Source organism: Leptonychotes weddellii, chromosome 7 (assembly GCF_054177405.1).
Source record: "Leptonychotes weddellii isolate Sample4059 chromosome 7, ASM5417740v2, whole genome shotgun sequence".
Lineage (NCBI taxonomy): Eukaryota > Metazoa > Chordata > Mammalia > Carnivora > Phocidae > Leptonychotes > Leptonychotes weddellii.
The window spans coordinates 60,472,982-60,491,103 of NC_138375.1; the positions used below are offsets into that span (position 1 = coordinate 60,472,982).

The window sequence follows — 18,122 nt, forward strand, 5'->3', positions numbered from 1 at the left end:
TTTTGCGTCGAGTTTTGTTTTGTTTTGTTTTACTTGAAGGAAGTGGGAGTGCAGGGTGGAGCGCCTGTGTTTTGTTTGGGCGTAAGTTTGAGGTGTCTTGAGGTGTCTGGGTGGAGATGCTTCCGAAGGCAGCAGGTATTGATGAGAAGCCAAGAGGAGAGGGCTAGGCTGAAGAAAAGCAGTTAGGAGACACTGAGTTATGTGCAGTTACCAAAGCAGTGGGAGGCCGTGGTAGAGTGAGGAGTGCAGAGAACCAGGGCCTAAGCCTTGGGGGCCACCAGCCAGGGAGGAGACCCGGCAGAGCTCCTGGCAAGGATGTGTCCCTCCTCATTTTAGTCTTGGTTTAAATGCACCTCCTTTGAAAGCATCTCATGGGCACTAGCCTGCAGCTTCCTGTGTTGACTCTGGCACTGCCCCATTTGTCTCCTTCTGTTGAATTGAAATTTTAAATGATGTATTTCTAGCTCTTTGCTTGACTGACCATCCCACTAAACGCCACTGGGCAGAAGCATGTTTATCTACTAGCAGATCTCCAGAGCCCACCGCTGGGCCTGGCACATAGTGTGTGTTTGGAGATGTTTGCTGGGACGAACATGTGAAGCAGTCAGCAAGTCCATCAAGCAGTCGGCCGGCCAAAGCTGTAGGAGGAAAGGAGGAGAGCCATGTCTGGGAAGTCAGTGGGGACAGAGAAAGCTCTAAAAAGGAAGAGGTCGGTAGGATGGATGGGTGCTGAGGCTAGCAAAGTCATGGAGAGCTGTATACTGATACTGATGTGATCCCAACAGAAATGGAGTGAGGAGTAGAGGCACCTCCTAGATCCTCAGGCTCTTGGCTTCAGGCTGAAACTGCCTCTCTGAAATTCACCTGGACCCCTACCCTGGGCCTTGAGTTAAAACACACGCAACCTCCGTTGACCATCCCAGCTGTGGGTCCAAGTCCCATGTGCTGCTATACCAGCGCCGCAGTCTCTAACCCTAGTGGCTGAGGCTTCTGGACTCTGCCCTCCAGCTTCACGAGTGGGACAGGTGCAGACAGCCCAGAAGTTCCCATTCAAGCAAGAGATAACGCCTGTGCTGATCCCTCCGTTCATGTCTCTGAATGTGTATTTTATGAAATAAGTGCCCCATGCTCCAATAAAGTTTCTTAGTCAAGTAAGGTTGGGAAGTAGAGGGATAAACCTACTTCAGTGGGCTGGGCATCTTTGCTGTGGGACTTCTCAGAGCTCCTAACAGAGTGCTCAGTAGCTCAGGCTGTCTGCCTGTCCGTGCTGTGAGCTGGCTTTCTTTTCCCAAATGATGAATCTCAAATCCTTTCTTTCTCCTCTTCCCCATTATAAATATATGTTCATTATAGCCAGTGATAGTATCTCAGCCAACAAGACTAAGCTCCTGGAGGGAGGGGACCCCATCTGCCCAATGTCTGTGTGTGTTCTCTGCCCACAGAGGCGGCCTCGATTCACTTATTCAGCAACTCACTGGGTGCGGGGCGAGGGACTGGGGGTGTGAGACACAGGATCTGCCCTCAGATCGCTGTCCTCGCATGCTCTCGTCTCTCGCACCGAGAGTGACGTCCCGTCTCCTGACCATGGACTGTCTGCCCCCACAGAACTGGGCGTCCCCCACCTTGGGCCATGCTGGCCTCCATGCTGCCCCTCATACCTGACCAGCTTGTCTGTCCTCACTGTTCCCTCTTCCTGGAGTGCTCCTTCCCTGAGCCGACCCTCGGCTTCCTCCACCTGTCAGGGCCCGGATGGAGCACTCTGGCCTTCCCTCACCCTCAACCTGAGATGAGAAGCAAAGAGGAGAGGTCTAGGCTGGAGAAAAGCAGTTAGGAGACACTGGGTTATGTGCAGTTACCAAAGCAGTGAGAGGCTGTGGTAGAGCGAGGAGTGCAGAGAACCAGGGCCTAAGCCTTGGGGGCCACCAGCCAGGGAGGAGACCTGGCAGAGCTCCTGGCAGGGAGGCCAGGCACTCTCCTCCCTTTCTGCTTCATTTCTCCTCACAGCACTTAGTTCTTCCTGGTGGTTCACTGTATGTGCCTTTCTCTTATCGTGTATTACTAGTTGTACTAGTCTCTCACGCGAGAATCTAGAATGCAGGCCCCACGAGGGCAGGGGTGTCAGCCCTCTTGCCTGCCATTTGTCACAGTGCCCACACAGAGGAGGCACCCAGATACCGAGTAGCAGCGAATGCCATCTTGGAGCGCACACTTCTCCGGAGGATGCAGACAAGCCAACGGGGAATGACCCACAGTGAGGTGAGGCCCACGACAGGAGGTGGACAGCGGGTCCTAGCCACGCCCAGGGGCAGGAGCCTCGGCCAAGACCTCCCTGAGGTCGCATCTAGCAGAAAGCCAAGCAACAGATGGGAGTGAGGCAGGCGAAGAGCAGGGGCAGGAGGAGAGCACGGGAGGCCGGCAGCCGCCGGCTCTCTGGGGAATGCAGGCGCGGGGACAGCGAGGAGGAGGAGGGGTGCGTGACGGCTGGGGCAGAGCGCAGTCCCCGGGTGTGGTCACTGGGACTGGACGTCTGCCTCTCCTTACTCCTTTGCCATTTCCCAATTAAACTGCTTCAATAGGGAAAAAAGCTTCCATATATAAACACCATTATAGGAAATCATTAAAAAGCGGCCATTTCATTATGGTTGCTATATTTGCAAGCCTGCATTAGCAACCCAAAGGTTTTCTTGAGCTGGATTTTATATGCAGAGTTTGCTGCGGTATATTTGCTGATCTTCATTTTAGATAGCAGGAGTTAGTCCCATCTATTCCCTTCCTCAGAAAGCGCTCTGCTTTTGTTTTCAAGCCCCACCCATCAGAGCCAGCCTGCCCCTTCAGTAAGCTGGCTCCTGGGCACTGTCCTCAGGCCCTGGGGGAGGAGACCAACAATTTAGAAAGTGCTTTGACTTACCCGACCAGTCTCTGGAAGGAGGAAGGGCCCGGCAGTCACATTGCATCTGAAATTGTTCTGGCTCTGTTCAAACCTGGTCACACAGTTTGGAAGATAAAGGTAATTAAATAGACAAAGACAAAGCAGGAATCGTAGCTTGGGACTTCTATTCCCTCAGTTTGGCAAAGAGCTCTAGTTGAGAGAGGCTGGCTATAAAAGATAACCTGTTTCGCTCACGTACTTTGTGTTGAGCATTTACATGCATCCTCATGTGTAATCCTCAGCCTTGAGAGGAGGCCCTGTAAAACTCATCTGTAAAATTGGGCTAACAGAGTTCAGAGGGGGTGGGTCACTTGTGCAAGGCTGCACAGCTAATGGGTTCTCGCTGCTCTTGGTGCCCGTGTATCTGTGGATGGCTTCACCCTTACTCCGACGTGCCCACGGTGAGCGTGCCCCGCTGCTCGCAGTCCTCTGAGGTCTCTAGTGCGGGTGGGGCTTGAGGGAGCAGCTGTGGCATCACGGCACCTGGCTTAATAGCAGAGTGTTGTCGTTAATCGAGATTTTGCAGACCTCCATCTTAGAAAACAACACTTTGAGGCCAAATGATTCTGGGTGTTGCTGTAGAGCAAAACACAGATGTGTGTGCATGGGCTCATTGCAGCACACATGTTAGTGCGTGTGCGGTGTGCTCCCTGGCGGGCTGCTTCCCAGCTCTGTTCGTGGGATGGCAGAGCTCACCTGGAGCAAAATCCTTGGTCCGATGGACCTTTGCACAGCCTGTGTTGGGTTCGACTCCTTACTCTGAGCTCTCTTCTGGTTTTAGGTGAGAAATTCTTATTTTTCTGGAATCTAGCAATGCTCAACTATTATCCCCTTAGGGATGAAAGGAAGCATATGATACCTTGTTTGCTGGTGGGATCATTTCGATAGAGATTTCCTCCTTATGAGTAGTTTTTGGAGGACAACCAAGGAGGAATTAACACATGAAACCTGGCTCTTTGGCACGGCTGTGATTATGAAATATGTTTAACGTTAAAGCCAGATTTTCCTGGCTCCATGGCCACTGAGGCTTAATGGCTTCAGGAAAAATGTTCCAAAGTGTCAGGCAGCCACTCCCAGTGAGGAGAAGGGGGGTCGGGCAGGGAGAGGCAGCCCTGCCTCCTCCAAAAAACGATTTCTGCAGGGTTGGGAGAGAAGTGGTTACAAAGGCAAAGGAGCCTGTCTGGAGAAAATGTGCATTTTGTTAGGAGTGAGGGGACTAGATAGCCAGTTATTCTCCAGCAAAGAATTTTTAAAAGACAATCAGGTTATTTGTAACCTGATTCTGGAACTTTGAGGAACTAGTCCATAGGTTGGAAAGGTTAGATGGGGCTGAAAACAGCACCTTGAGTAGTTGATGGAATAGGCTGAGCCCTTTGTTGCCCTTTTTTCCCGTCGCCTTACTTTAATTGGGCAGCTTAATTTCTTCCAAGAGGTTCACAGTGTTGGGCATCCCTGAGAACCAAGCCCAGAGGAGAACTTTGAAGTTTTGAACATGGACTCACCGGAGGACTCTTTGGGATGGCTGTGTGCTTTCTCCTTGGGATCTGAGCCTGCTCAAACAAGACCTGTCTGTGAACGTCAGCAAGGCAGAGTGACTGAGGAGTCCATCTAAAATCATTCTGGAACTTTCCGTAGAGTAATCAAGCTTAAAGGCAGGAAAGCTCACTGCCCCACTTCAGTTTGTGTTACTTTGGAATATTTCCCTCAAATTGTACTCAATAATTTTTTTTCAGCCCCTCAAAGACACTTGGGGTATAAGATGCAAATGGCAAGGCTTTGACCTACCACATTTGTTCAAAATGAGTTCCCATCAATGTGGGGATTCAGGAACTCCTTTTATAATGTAAGTAGTCTAGATTTTCTAAACAGACTATGTCCCTTCAGGTTAGATTGGGGTTTTTGGTGATTTGAAACTCATGACATAAAGCCACATTATAAAGAAGTGTTGCTTCCAAGACCAGCCCGTGAAAGCCTGTTTTCATCTGTAATGGGAGTGAAGTATGGGACCTCCCTAATGCTACTACCACCCCAACCATTGTTCTGGGGGACAGGATTGTGTCGACCACATTTGGCTGTTAGGGGCACATCTGCCCCCTTCTTCGGGAAGTTCTCCCATCCCTGCCACAGCGAGAGCCCCGGGGTCTGGGGCAGGTACCTACAGCCTACTCTACGTTTGTCACTGTTTGCTCTCGAGGGCTTAAGACAAGGGCTGGTCTGAAAAGGGCCCTTGAGCTGAGATGGGAGACCAGGCACGGAGGAAGGGCCCTTTGGACCAGAGGTTAGTGAGCTTGGGGGAGAGCTGTCAGAGGTGATGTTGTAGAGACACAGACTGCGCGAAAACTGCAAACTGACAATAGCAAAAACGAAAACAAATTCAGGCTGCTAAGATTTGGCTGAAATGGAAGTCCTGAAAATACAGCTTTGTTTTCTTCAGGGAAAAGAAACCCATCACTCCTGGCGAAGTTAGGACCCGGCCAGGGTAGTGGCTGGTGGCTACCCCCCTGATCCGTGCCTGTGGCCTTGGGGGGGACTTGGGTGTGGCAATGACACTTTTTCAGGAGAGCATTTTGGTTCCCGTGGCTGCACTGAGAAATGGATCATCATAGGGGTCCCACGTCACATCTTGCCTCAGTGTACCCACGCTCTGTCAGGCCTCCTGGCCTTGAATGGTAAGGTATTTCTTTCCCCTCCACTTTTTATTTGAAAAACTTCAAACTTACATAAGTGGTAGAATGAACCCCAGTAAACCCTTTGCCTAGACTGACTAGTCATTAACGTTATGCCACATTTGATTTTGCACACACGGGGAAATATTTTTCCGGAGCTATTTGAAAATAAGTTGCAGACCTCATGATGCTTCACCCTAAATATATCAGCACAGACCTCTTAAGAACGGGGAACGTCTCTTTTTTAACCACAGCACTTTTATCATACCCGAGAATTTTAACCCAGATGGGACGTTATATATAGTCCATATTCCAATTTCCTCCAAATGTACCATTCATGTCTTTTGTTGCTTTTGTTTAATCCAGGATCCAGTCAAGGCTCACACATTATATTTAGTTACCACGTCTCTTTATGTTCCTTTCATCTAGAACAGGTTCCCCCACCTTTCCTGTCCTTCATGACGTTGACATTTCCGAAGAGGCCGGGTTTGTAGTGCCATAGAAGGTCCTCAGTCTGGATGGTCTGATTGTTTTCTTGGTATTAGATTTGAGGTTAGCATTTTTCGCAAGAATATACAGGGGCAATGATGGGCCCTCACGACTGTCGCCACAGGAAGTTCATGATAGCAGTTTGTCTGTGGTGCTGTTAATGGTGGCGTTGAGGTGTTTTTGAGCTATAACAACACGGTTCCTCCGCATTCTCTTGCCTTCGGGAGATGCAGGCCCTGTGCATATTACGCCGGGTGCAACTGCCTGGGTACTGTCCTTCTCCTTTCTCCCAGACCCTTCCATCTCCACCTTCTATTTCTCCATTTGTTGTGTTGCTTTGTTCTCGTTTTGCTTCTTCCGCCCTGCATGCAAGGAGGGAACTGCTTACACAGGAAAGCCACAACCCTCCTCGTCTCAGCCTTGGAGCCACAACAGGGGCTGGACTGTTAGGTCCCTAAGGACATCACCTCTGGCCTCTTAGCAGAACATCTAAGTTGCTGCTGAAAGAATCTGTAGCTCTTTCCTCTACTTGACTTGCCTTACAAGGCACACGATGGGTGGCCATCGGAACAGAGATGGGGGGACATGTGCTGGTGGGGGTTACGGTCATGCCCTGAGCTGCTGCACTGCACAGGGAAGGCCTTTGGACTGTGCGCAGCAAGCCTACAGCTGCTTCTGTTCCTCAGACCGGCTCAGATTCCCTGTGCCTAACAGCTCTAGCTTGAGTGGACACATCCACCTTGGGGATCCACCCAACGGAAAGCTTTCTGCCTTTAGCAGGGTGTGTTCTGCCCCAAGATAGGTCTTAGATTTGATGATTCTTTAGCAGTGAGCAGATGAACAAAAACCGGATACTTATAAAAAGTTGATTTACAAAAAGTCTTTCTTTTACACGTTCAACTCAGGTAGTCTTTACTGAGCACGATCCACTGTTGTGAGCATCTGGGAACACAAGGGCTAATAAACAGTCATTGGTCCCCAGGGCTGGGCTTAGTAGGGTCGATATGTCAGTCAATAAATAATTACAGGGAATGCGATGCCTCAAAGAAAGAAGTAAAGACAAGACTATGGGTGGGTGGGGGATGGGCGAAATGTGTGAAGGGGAGTGGGAGCTACAGGCTTCTGGTTACCGGATGAGGGAGTCACAGGGATGAAAGGCACAGCAGAGGGAATATAGTCAGTGATGTCAAAATAGCGCTGTGTGGCGACAGCAGCTGCACCTGTGAGAATAGTGTAGTGTATAGACTTGTCCAATCACTGTGTTGTACACCTGAAACTAATATGACATTGTATGTCAACGATAGTACAATTTAAAAATTTTTAAGGAAAAAAAATTTTTTTAAAGACCGTAGGTGATCAGGGAAGGCTTCCAGAAAAGGGTATTTCGAGGCAAAGCTTGGAAAAGGAGCCCTTAGGAAGAGGAGAAGGAGAGGCTTTCAGACGAGGCAGACACATGGCCATTTACTCTGGACGGGAAGCCCCGGGAGTGTGTACTCCGGAGGCTGGGACTGTGTTTTGGAGCAGATCCATTCTGGTACAGGTGCACAGCTCAGAATCAGGGAGACCAGGGGAGTGTTTCTAATGTCTCATGTTTTATTGGGGTTAGGGCTTTTACAGGGGGTTCAAAAAAAAAAAAAAAACAAAGAACAGGCAGCCTCTGACACCTGGTTCGAAATGAGCCAACTCTGGCATAGTTTCTTGTATGGAACTTGGCGGGTAGGCTGAGCTGATCCTGAGGGAGAGAGAAGAAAACCAGTGTGTGTGTTTAACCAAGACAGAACGCTGGTTAGGCTTAATTTTCGTAGCCGTGAATGCCCTCTGACCCTCTTTCCGGACTCTCCTAGTACTCGGGTCTTCCCTCAAACAGCAACGTAAAAACCTAAGCCTCTGGGGTCTCGTTAGAAAAGTTAACCTGAGCTGTTGTGTCTTCAGCTCCTCTCAGAAATGTAACTGGGAGGGGCGCCTGGGTGGTTCAGTTGGTTAAGCGACTGCCTTCGGCTCAGGTCATGGTCCCGGCGTCCTGGGATCGAGTCCCACATCGGGCTCCCGGCTCGGCGGGGGGGCTGCTTCTCCCTCTGACCCTCTTCCCTCTTGTGCTGTCTCTCATTCTCTCTCTCAAATAAATAAATAAATAAAATCTTAGAAAAAAAAAAAAAAAAGAAATGTAACTGGGAAAAGTCCTATTCAGAACCCACAGCCGAGGCAGGGCTGCAGACGGACGGGGCCCGGGGGGGCAGCGAGCGGCGGTGAGGGAAGCAGGGGGGCGTCGTGGCCATGCCAAGTCCGAAGGGGCCGGCTGCCGGCTCCTGCACACCTGGCAGTCATGTGAGGAGTGAGGAGCCGGGCCCCGTATTGCCAGGCCTGACTCGACAAGAAGAGCCATAAATTCTAATGACTTTTAAATGCTGACAATTAATTCAAAACTGTTCTAAAAAAACAAAAACCAAAAAGGCCGTGCCAGATACCTACTCCTGCCGTCCAAACAACACGCATCCTGGGCCGCAGGTGGCTGGGCTGCATCCTCTGGTCAAAGGGAGATGCTCGTTCCACTTAATCATCTGTGTCCTCTGTCTCGTCTTTACAGCAAATTAGACAATGGAAGGCACAGTGCCAAGATTGTGCGAACTTACTCCTTCCCAGAAGTCCCTTCATGTTGTACTTGAATGGCCCACGGCTTAATTTTAATTGAAGGTTCGCATAAGAACAAACCATATGAAATCTGCGTCTCTTTGAAACTGGGTCTGAGGAGCCTGGCAATCCCATTGCTTTACACCACACATGAAGTCCCATATACCTCAATTCTTTTAGCATCTGTGGCTGAAAACACAGTGTCTCTCTTGGGAAGCCGGAATGCTTCCTCCTTTCTGACAGGAGAGGTTTCATTTTCGCTCTGGCTGCCAGGAAGCTCAGGGCTAAGTGGAAGAGTCCGCCCCAGCAGCCGTGTGAACCTCCATCAGCGTCCTTGTCCTTTCCCTGGGTCCGGTCACTCTGTTTCCCCCTTACGTGTGGGTGTTTGCTACAGGCCACTTCAAATTCTTCTTTGGAAAGAGAAAAATAACCTCCGTTAAAAGAATGTGTATCCTATACGATGGGCCTCCTCTTTGTCCTTGGCACGCGGGGCCAAGCCATCACCTTTCTTAAATAAAGCACAGCACAGCCTGAGGTGCTGTAGCGAGTCAGCCTCCATGTCACCCTCATGACAAGTGTGGAGCTCAGTGGCAGGATGTACATTCAGAGTTGTGCCACCCTCACCACCATTCGTTTCCAGAACTTTCTCATCCTCCCAAACAGAAACCGTGTGTCTGTAAGCAGCATTGCCCCACCCCTGGTAAGCTCTACTCTATGTCCCTCATCTCAGGGGAATCATGTAACATTTGTCCTTTCGGAACTGGCTTATTTCTGGTGTAATCTTCTCAAGGTTCATCCATGTTGTAGCATGCATCCAAATTTCCTTCCTCTTGAAGGCTGAATAACATTCCATTGTGTATATAAGCCACATTTTGTTTTTCCATTCATTGGTCAATGGACACTTGGGTTGCTTCCACCTTTGACTATTGTGTATGAGGTTGCTAGGAACATGGGTGTACAAGTATCTATTTGAGCCCTACTTACGACTCTTTTGAAATTGGATTGAGAAATGGGATTGCTGGAGGATAGGGTAGTTCTATTTTTAATTTTTGAGGAACTACTATAGTGTTTTTCACGGAGATTGCACCATTTTGCATTCCCACCAGTAGGGCACAAGGATGCTGATATTCTCTCCATATCCTTACCAACACATTATTTTATGTTGTTGTTGTTGTAAACAGTAGCCATCCTAATGGGTGTGAGGTGATATCTCATTGTGGCTTTGATTTGTGAATGAGGCACCTTTTGCACAGTCTGGAATACTTGGTCCCTGTCTCAGTTTATCCTGCTCCTCTGGTCCCTTAACAAGAGGTCCCTTAATCTCTCTTGCATGTTGTAGAGACTCCCAGTGCCTCAACCTGTGGTGTTGATGCTCTCGTCTGTGGCAGGGGCCAGATGATGCAGAACATTGTAGGTCGGGAGAAGGGACTGAGAATTTATTCCAACTCAATGTCTAGAGGAATATGGCACAGACTCTGAAAGCTAATTCCACCCTGTATGGAGCAGCACTGATGCTCGGGGAGAATGGTGGTGAGTGATTGGTGCTGGGGGGCAGCACTCAGGGGACCCAGGATAGCTGCTCCGGCCAGCCTAGCCACCTTGTCCTCCTAAACTGAAGAATGACAAAAGACAGCCACGTGTCACTGGATCACTAGTGGGACTTGGATCAAACCACTGTGCAGAACTCGGTGGATAACAGGCGGGAGTGTGTGGGGTTCATCATCCAACCTGTGCCTTAGACATTTGGCTTCCTAAGACCACAGAAAGCATTAATGGCCCTCTTTGGTTCAAAGGGAAGAAGCTCAGCTATTTTCAGTCTGGATGTTTATTTACATACCCTCTTCATCTCCTGATTCTCCATCCTGTACCAGCACCATGTTCTCTGTGGTCACTTTCCCCAGGGTGGTAGTGGACAGCTGAGAGAAGGGACTGTGGCATTTCCTTGTACACCTGTGAGCCTCTCAGGGTTGAGGAGAGTCTCTTATTTTTGTACCCTGCTGCTAGCCTGAGGCCAGGGCTCAGCAACTGTTTGGTTAAGCAATGAGAAAGAAGTATCGGCCAGATTTATACACCCTCCCCCTGTTCCCCAAAGCCCAACATCATCGGCATGCAGCCTGGTTCCACCTCTAGGTCCTGCCAGAAGATCCCAGAGCAGACATGTCCAGTGTGATCACTGTATCAGGTGGAGCTGTGCTGGGGAAATCCAGATGGAATGTGTGAATAGAACCATCTTTCTTCCTCATCCCATTCATAAGCACTTAATAATGCAGATAATTCAGGAGTTATGTGAACTCCAGCCCTGTGTACCAAGAACCCTGCAGCTCGAGGTAAGTGATCATTTGGAGAAATTTCTCTGATTATTACTTACAATTAAGTGTGCTTCAGAGAGAGTTCCAGCGGCATGCTCTGGACCTCCTTAGCTTGAGTTGGTGGTGGGCACCTGTGGTGCCCTTCTCCAGAGGATCTTCTCCAGAGGACCTTCTGCAGTGAGGACTATCCCCCAGTTGTTAGCAGCTCAGGGCATGGTCTATGATGAGGACAAAAAGCATAAGGTTGATGTAAAACAGGCTGCTACTGGCAGTCTGTGTTTCCAGTTTGTCTCTTAAATACATGATGTGAGGTTCATATTTGCCCACTTAAAAATAATTCTTGATCACCTACACTCTTCTGTGTTGGAGATACAATGGTGAGGAACATCAAAGTTTCTTCTTCATGGAGCTCACATTTCATTAGAGAAGAGGTAATAAACACGTAAGTCGGATCAGATAGTGGTAATTGCCACGAAGAAGATAGGATAATGGGGTAGGGACTGAGCAGGGAGAAGAGCCAGAACCCCATGCTTTTTAGATAGGGAAGAGCTTGGTGAAGAGGTGGCATCTGAGCTGAGACCTGAGTAGGTGGAGACTTGGGTGGAAATCAGTCTTGGCAGAGGAAACAGCAAAGGAAAAGGAGGCATGCTCCAGGGATGGAGAGAAGGTCAGGAGTGTGAATAGAGCGGAGCGAGTGAGGGGGAGGTAGGCAGATGAGGCAAGGACAGGGTCTGTGGTTCTCACCCTGGCTGCATGTGAGAGTGATCTGAAGACCTTTAAAAATTTTCTCAGTGCCCAAGCCCTACCCCCCAGAGACTGTGATTTAATTGGTCTGCGGTGGGGCCTGCACAGGGATAATTTATGAAAACTCCCCAGAAAATTCCACAGTGCAACCTGCGTTGAGAACGTCATCAGTCTTGATCATGCAGAGTCTTACAGACTGTGGTGAGGAGTTTGGACTTGAGCTGAATGACAGTGGGAAACCATTAGGTGGTTTGGGCTAGGGGAGTAACATCTGACTTACGTCCTTGAGAAGCTCACTTTGGCTGCAGTGTGGGGAGTGGAGGTTGGAGGTTGTTCGGGTGGGTTCACTGAAGAAATGATGGTAGCCTGAACTGTGGTGGTATTGGTGGAGATGGTAAGAAGAGGTCCCTTTGGGGATAAGTTTTGGAGGTTGCACTCACAAGGTGGATTGGGTTTAGGATGTGGGGCAAAAGGAAATGAAGCTTGCCTGACAGGTAACCTGAATAACTGCGCTGATGGTGGTGCCATTCACAGAGCTGGGAAGGAATAGGAGTGAGAGGAAGGGGAATAATTGGGTCCATTGGTTGGTGTGCAAGCCTCAGGCTGTCTTCTCTCTAGATTCAGGTAACTTGGAGATCCAGGCAGTCAAATAAGGTTGACCAAAAGATTCTGATATATTCTGTTACTATAGTACTGAGTTTCTTGATGTCTTCTAAAGGTAAGCCCCAAAAGCAATGGACTGTTTTAGTGCATGGAAGCTGTGATGAGAAGGGAGGAGGAACAAAGAAGAGAAATTGAAGACGTTGAGCTTCTTTCTTTTTTTTTTTTTTTTAAAGATTTTATTTATTTATTCATGAGAGAGAGAGAGAGGCAGAGGGAGAAGCAGACTTCCCGCAGAGCAGGGAGCCCGATGCGGTACTCGATCCCAGGACTCCGGGATCATGACCTGAGCCGAAGGCAGACGCTTAACCATCTGAGCCACCCAGACGCCCGTTGAGCTTCTTTCATGTAGGAATCAGACTGGATGTAGGGGAGGAATGCCCTTTGAGAGGCCGCTTAACACCTGTCTTGCTATAATCCAAAATAGCAGGTTATTTGTGTTTGACTTTAAGGGGATTTTTTCCCCCAGCAGAATTGTCTTCTAAAATATTTGTAGCTCATACTAAGATTATAATTAATTTTACTTCCCAGACCAAGCCCTAGATGTCCAGCAATTAAAAGTAACCCAGAGTTTTCACCTGGGTGGCTCAGTTAGTTAAGCATCCAACTCTTGATTTTGGCTCAGGTCATGATCTCAGGGATGCGAGATCAAGCCCCAAGTCATGGAGCCTGCTTAGGATTCTCTCTCTTCCTCTGTCCCCCCCCCCCCCCCGCCGTTCTCTCTCTCTCTCTTTAAAAAAAGGAAAAAAATGTAACCCAGATTTTTTAAGTCAGGATCAAATTATTAGAATGACTTACAAGACCTTTACATGGAGAACAATATGAACTTCATTAAAAGAGTTTACTTTTCCCCTGATGGAAAAGTGGGTTAAATTGCAATGGTAGAACACATTGATTGGTCACATCAGAAAAAAGTCCTGATTATAAGCTCACTGAAGGCAAGGACTGTCTCTTACAGTTTATTTTTTTTTTTAATGCCTAGTGTCTCTGCTCACTCTGGGCCTTTTTGTTTTGTTGAGTAAAGCTCTGAGATCTTTGCTGAAACTCTTTCTGGAGTCGTACTTGTCTGAATAGCTAAGGAGGAAGGTTGACCAGAAGGCTTCTGAAGTCCCAACAGCCTCTTCTGGGACCCTTCTTTGTTCTTACCAAAGAACTTGAGACATAGCTCCCTTCCAGTGAAAGACTAGAGCATTTAGTGTGGTATGGCTGTCTAGAAAATGACCGTGGTCTGAAACTCCTTAATAAAGGCTTTACCTTTGCTCTAAGCCTCAGAGGCAGTATGTACCAGCAGCCTATTGACATGAGGCCGCATAGCATTAAAGTCTAGAATATCAGGCTCCATTGCCATTCCATTTTACCCGACTGGGTTCCTCATGGTGAGTGAAATGGAGAGCATCCGTTGCCCACCTGCCTGCTTAACTCATCGTGTCCACCTTCACTCACAGATAATTGCAGTGACCTGAACTCAGAGCTGCAGAGGGTGCTGACGGGGCTGGAGAATGTCGTCTGCTGCAGGAAGAAGAGCAGCTGTAGCCTCTCCGTGGCCGAGGTGGACAGGCACATCGAGCAGCTCACCACGGCCAGTGAGCACTGTGACTTGGCCATCAAGGTATATGCTCCCCATTCTGGCTGGCTCTTTGAGGGCATGTGAGGGAAATGGTCAGATCTCTTTCTTCTGAAGTGTGGTTTTCTCAAATACCTGTTAGGAATGAGTGTTTCTAAGAAAACCGTACTATACTTCAGACCGCCAGGGAGAGGTAGGAGCCCTGTAAATTTTTGTTGGGCTGAATCATGTTTTAAAAAAAAGTCATTATGTCAGCAGTCAAGATCACTGGCTTTTCAGGAAAAGTGACGGTTTCCTTGAAAACTCAGACTCCTAGTATTGAACCGTATCATTTTAGTGTGGCCCATCATGTAGCACTCGCAAGTTGTAGGATTAACTTGGAAGTTTCATTTAAACTTTAAGGCCTCTCATATATTAATTCAGAAGTTAGCAATTCATGGTGCTAACAAGAGGGAAGTTCAGGGCCTGAGTGAGTCATCTGTCCTGAGCACACTGGACGAGGCCTCAGCCACACCTTCCACAGCCTTCCATCTTGGTGCCTTGGGAGCTCGAATGAGGAATGTGCTGCATCTGCACAGAGTCCTCATGAGAGCAATGGGAACGCCAAGGCCTATTGCTACTGGGCCTCTGGTATCTGTATATGACTTCACCACAGCTTAGTAACCTAGGCATAGCAGTTCAAACTGAAAAGTCTGGGAGGAGCCCACGTAAAGGGAAAATGTGACACATTAATTGAAAAATCCCTTCGACACTAGGCCCAAGGTTCTATCCACAGGAATCCTGGCTTTCACAAAAGCGCTGTGGTATCATCTCATGGTAAACCATGGTTCATATTTATAACACAGCTGGTTTTCCATCTTATTCATCGCAATTATAAACATATAGTTGATGTGGTTTGGGGAGGCAACCGCTGTCGTTTCTTTTGTTGGAGTCTCTGAGGCCCTGTATTTGATTGTAATGTCAATTTGGGTGTTAGTCCTGGCCTCAGCATTGCGAGGGCAGGAGGGGGTCGAGGGTTTCTGGCAACCAGCAAGGGACGGACGGAGTGGGCCTGGAGCAGGGCTGAGAAGAGCTTCAGATCTGAGGGGAAGGATGAAGCCCCACGTGTGGAAAGTGACGGCAAGATTTGTGTAACTTCTTCATCACGGAACCAGTGTGGGCATCCAAGGGTGTAGTCCCCTCACATTCTTGCATTTTTGAGACCACCTGTTTCTCCTCACATCTCCTCACATCTGCCTTCTGCCCTACATGGTCCTCCTCCCTCTTTTTTCCGTATCAGTTTGTTGGCTTATGCTTCCTATGCCAAAGGGCAGTGATGGGAATGAATAGTTTCTGAAGCAAAGCAGAATTACTTCTTTTTTTTTTTCCCTAATTTTATGCATGTCTCTTCTCCATTAATACTACATCTTAAATGAATTTGTAAAAGTCTCCAAGTACTATTAAGATTCTATTCTTTTTCGCTCATAGCTGTCTTATTAATTAATGAAATCCCTGCTGTCTTAGAAACATCCACAATGAGCTTCGTCTTTTCTGTGTCACTGAGGTTTATTTTTGTCTTCCACATCTTGGGACTGAACCTCATTCACACCCTCTGAATTCTGATGTGACACCAAAAGCTGGAAATGGTGATGTGACTTCTGCTATCCCAGAGTTGCAACATGGGAGGCCTATGATTTGGGAAACTTCAAGTTAGCTTTTGTGTGCTGTTTGCAACTTCGCACTTGCACTGTGAAGCCCGCTAATGGGCTTGCTGTCCGGTTACATGTATTTACCAACTCTGGAACGTGGACGGAGGACTGAAGCATTTGTATGGACGTGGCCGTTAGAACCACAGATAGACAAACATCCCATGAAGGGACTGTGTTGTTCTGACTCTGGGGACTGTTGGGAGACGCAGACTGTGACCCAGGCAAGTGACAGAGCCTTCTCTGAAAATGGGGAGAGGGTGATTTGGGGGTAGTCATGGTTAGTGTTAGCAGTGAAAGGACCGTAGAACCCACTCCTGTCGACACTCGCACCCATCCTGCCTATTGCCTTCCCTTCTCCTCGCTCCCAGGGAACCCACTGGGCTTGTCTTTGCGTTTTCCAGACAGTCGAGGAGATTGAAGGGGTACTTGGCCGGGACCTGTATCCCAATCTGGCCGAAGAGCGGTCTCGTTGGGAGAAGGAGCTGGCTGGGCTGAGGGAAGAGAATGAGAGCCTGACCGCCATGCTGTGCAGCAAAGAGGAGGAGCTGAACAGGACCAAGGCCACCATGAACGCCATCCGGGAGGAGCGGGACCGGCTCCGGAGGCGGGTGAGCGCACCCAGTCCGGCCTGGCCAGGCCTTCCCCCCGGGCTGTGGGGCTGGAAGACAAACAAGCATGTAAGAGCCAAGGGCAGCCCCAAGAATTTTGTGGCATTCGTAGTCTTGGGAATCTCCATCCCTTTCTGACCAGGAAGTCATTCTCAAAAGCGGAGTAGTTTGAAAGCGCTGAGGTATGCAGGTAAGATTTTAAAAAACACTATTCTCTGGAATCACAAATCTAAGTGGATGGTAAAATTTTATCAGTGCAGTGACTCTCAAACCGTTCTCCAGGGTATGCACGTCTTCCCCAAACTCAATTAAAATGTTCTTCCTTTAAGATAGACTAATAATATTTTATAATTTGCAGAAATAAATAGAATTTTCCCCTTTGCAGTTTCTTCTATAAAATTTTCTTTACATTTGTAGTACCTGCTCTCACCTGCGGGGACTCTGATGTGAAGCGTCCCCTCCTCTAGTGCATTTATTAAGGTTATGACAATCGTGTGTGTGTATGTGTGTGTTTATGTACGTACGCGTGTCACTTGTCATTCACCCCAACTTACCAAATGGTTCTGTGGCCTGCAGCAGCCTTCAAAGCAGAAAGCACCAAAACTTGCTTAGGAAATACATCCTTTGCTGAAGGAGCTGATGTTTCAGCAGAGTCATGTTTGGCAGAATTGTTAAAGCACTCAGTTTTCTAAAGACAAAGTATTTTTTTTTTCCTCCGGAACCCACAAGTACTTCTTTGTCTGGCTGTGAATTTGATCTGTGATTGGTCTGGAGCAGAGCAATGAATTCTTCAATCAGAAACATACCCTCTGAACTTCACTTTGAATTACTACACCGGCTTTACTCTCTCTCTCAATCTTGGCAATATTAGCAGCTTGCTTTCTAGCTGCGCTCTGACTGGCAATTCTGCACGCAGATAAAGCCGGCTTAGAGGGGCAAAGTACGTCTAGTAGATCCCTCATCCTTCACCATTGCTCTCGCTCCCTTACATTTAAAGAACACCTTGGAAATAACTTGTCTTCCGTAAGGTCAGCACGTGTACACCAGTCTGCTCTAAACGCACACACAGGTTTCCTTGGTTGCCATTATGCACGGATATGGAAGAAATGGCTATTTTTGAATATTACCAACTCTTGTCCTCATTTATGGCTAATGTCATAATTAAAAAGCCAGCATTCCTACCTGTTCTATCTGAGCATGATTTTGTCTGAACTCACATGCCTAAGCTTATTTTCGGTCCCCAGCTGGACGGGATGCCTTTCTGCACTCTGGCATCAGCAGGTGTAAATCATCCCAGTCAGCAAAGACTTTATCTGGGCAAGCTGATGAAATGCACTTAGTGCTGAGGCCCACACCACCTGGAATTTCCTGGGTTACATTCCCTGGTTGTTATGACTAATGCCCTAATTAGGCATGCTTGCTCTTAGCGTGCACATTCGGATGGTGCATGTTTTGTGAAGGAAATGTTGGTCTTAGGTGTAATTGCATATTGTGGTTTAGAATAAATTTCCTCCTCCCAACTTGAGTTACTAATGTACAAGGCAGCCCTGGATTGTGACAAGCAGAGGATGAAAAGCCAGTCCCCCTTCTGTGCAAGTATGTTCTCCAACTCTGGAGGTTATAAGAACAGCATAATGTGGGGCGCCTGGGTGGCTCAGATGGTTAAGCGTCTGCCTTCGGCTCAGGTCATGATCCCAGGGTCCTGGGATCGAGTCCCACATCGGGCTCCCGGCTCAGCGGGGAGCCTGCTTCTCCCTCTGACCCTCTCCCCTCTCATGCTGTTTCTCTCTCGCTCGCTCTCTAAAAAATAAATAAAATCTTTAAAAAAAAAAAAAAA

At 48.2% G+C, this 18,122-nt stretch overlaps 1 protein-coding gene across 6 annotated transcripts in view; it reads left to right on the top strand.

The window, feature by feature from the left end:
* The window catches only part of MCC (MCC regulator of Wnt signaling pathway), a 397,697-nt gene that overhangs the window by 312,865 nt on the left and 66,710 nt on the right, over positions 1–18,122 (top strand). For all 6 annotated transcript variants that reach the window (XM_081826454.1, XM_081826455.1, XM_081826456.1 and 3 more), the window contains 2 exons: positions 13,871–14,034; positions 16,079–16,285. In XM_081826454.1, the coding sequence (XP_081682580.1) occupies positions 13,871–14,034; positions 16,079–16,285 (371 nt within the window). The remainder of the gene's footprint in view (positions 1–13,870; positions 14,035–16,078; positions 16,286–18,122) is intronic.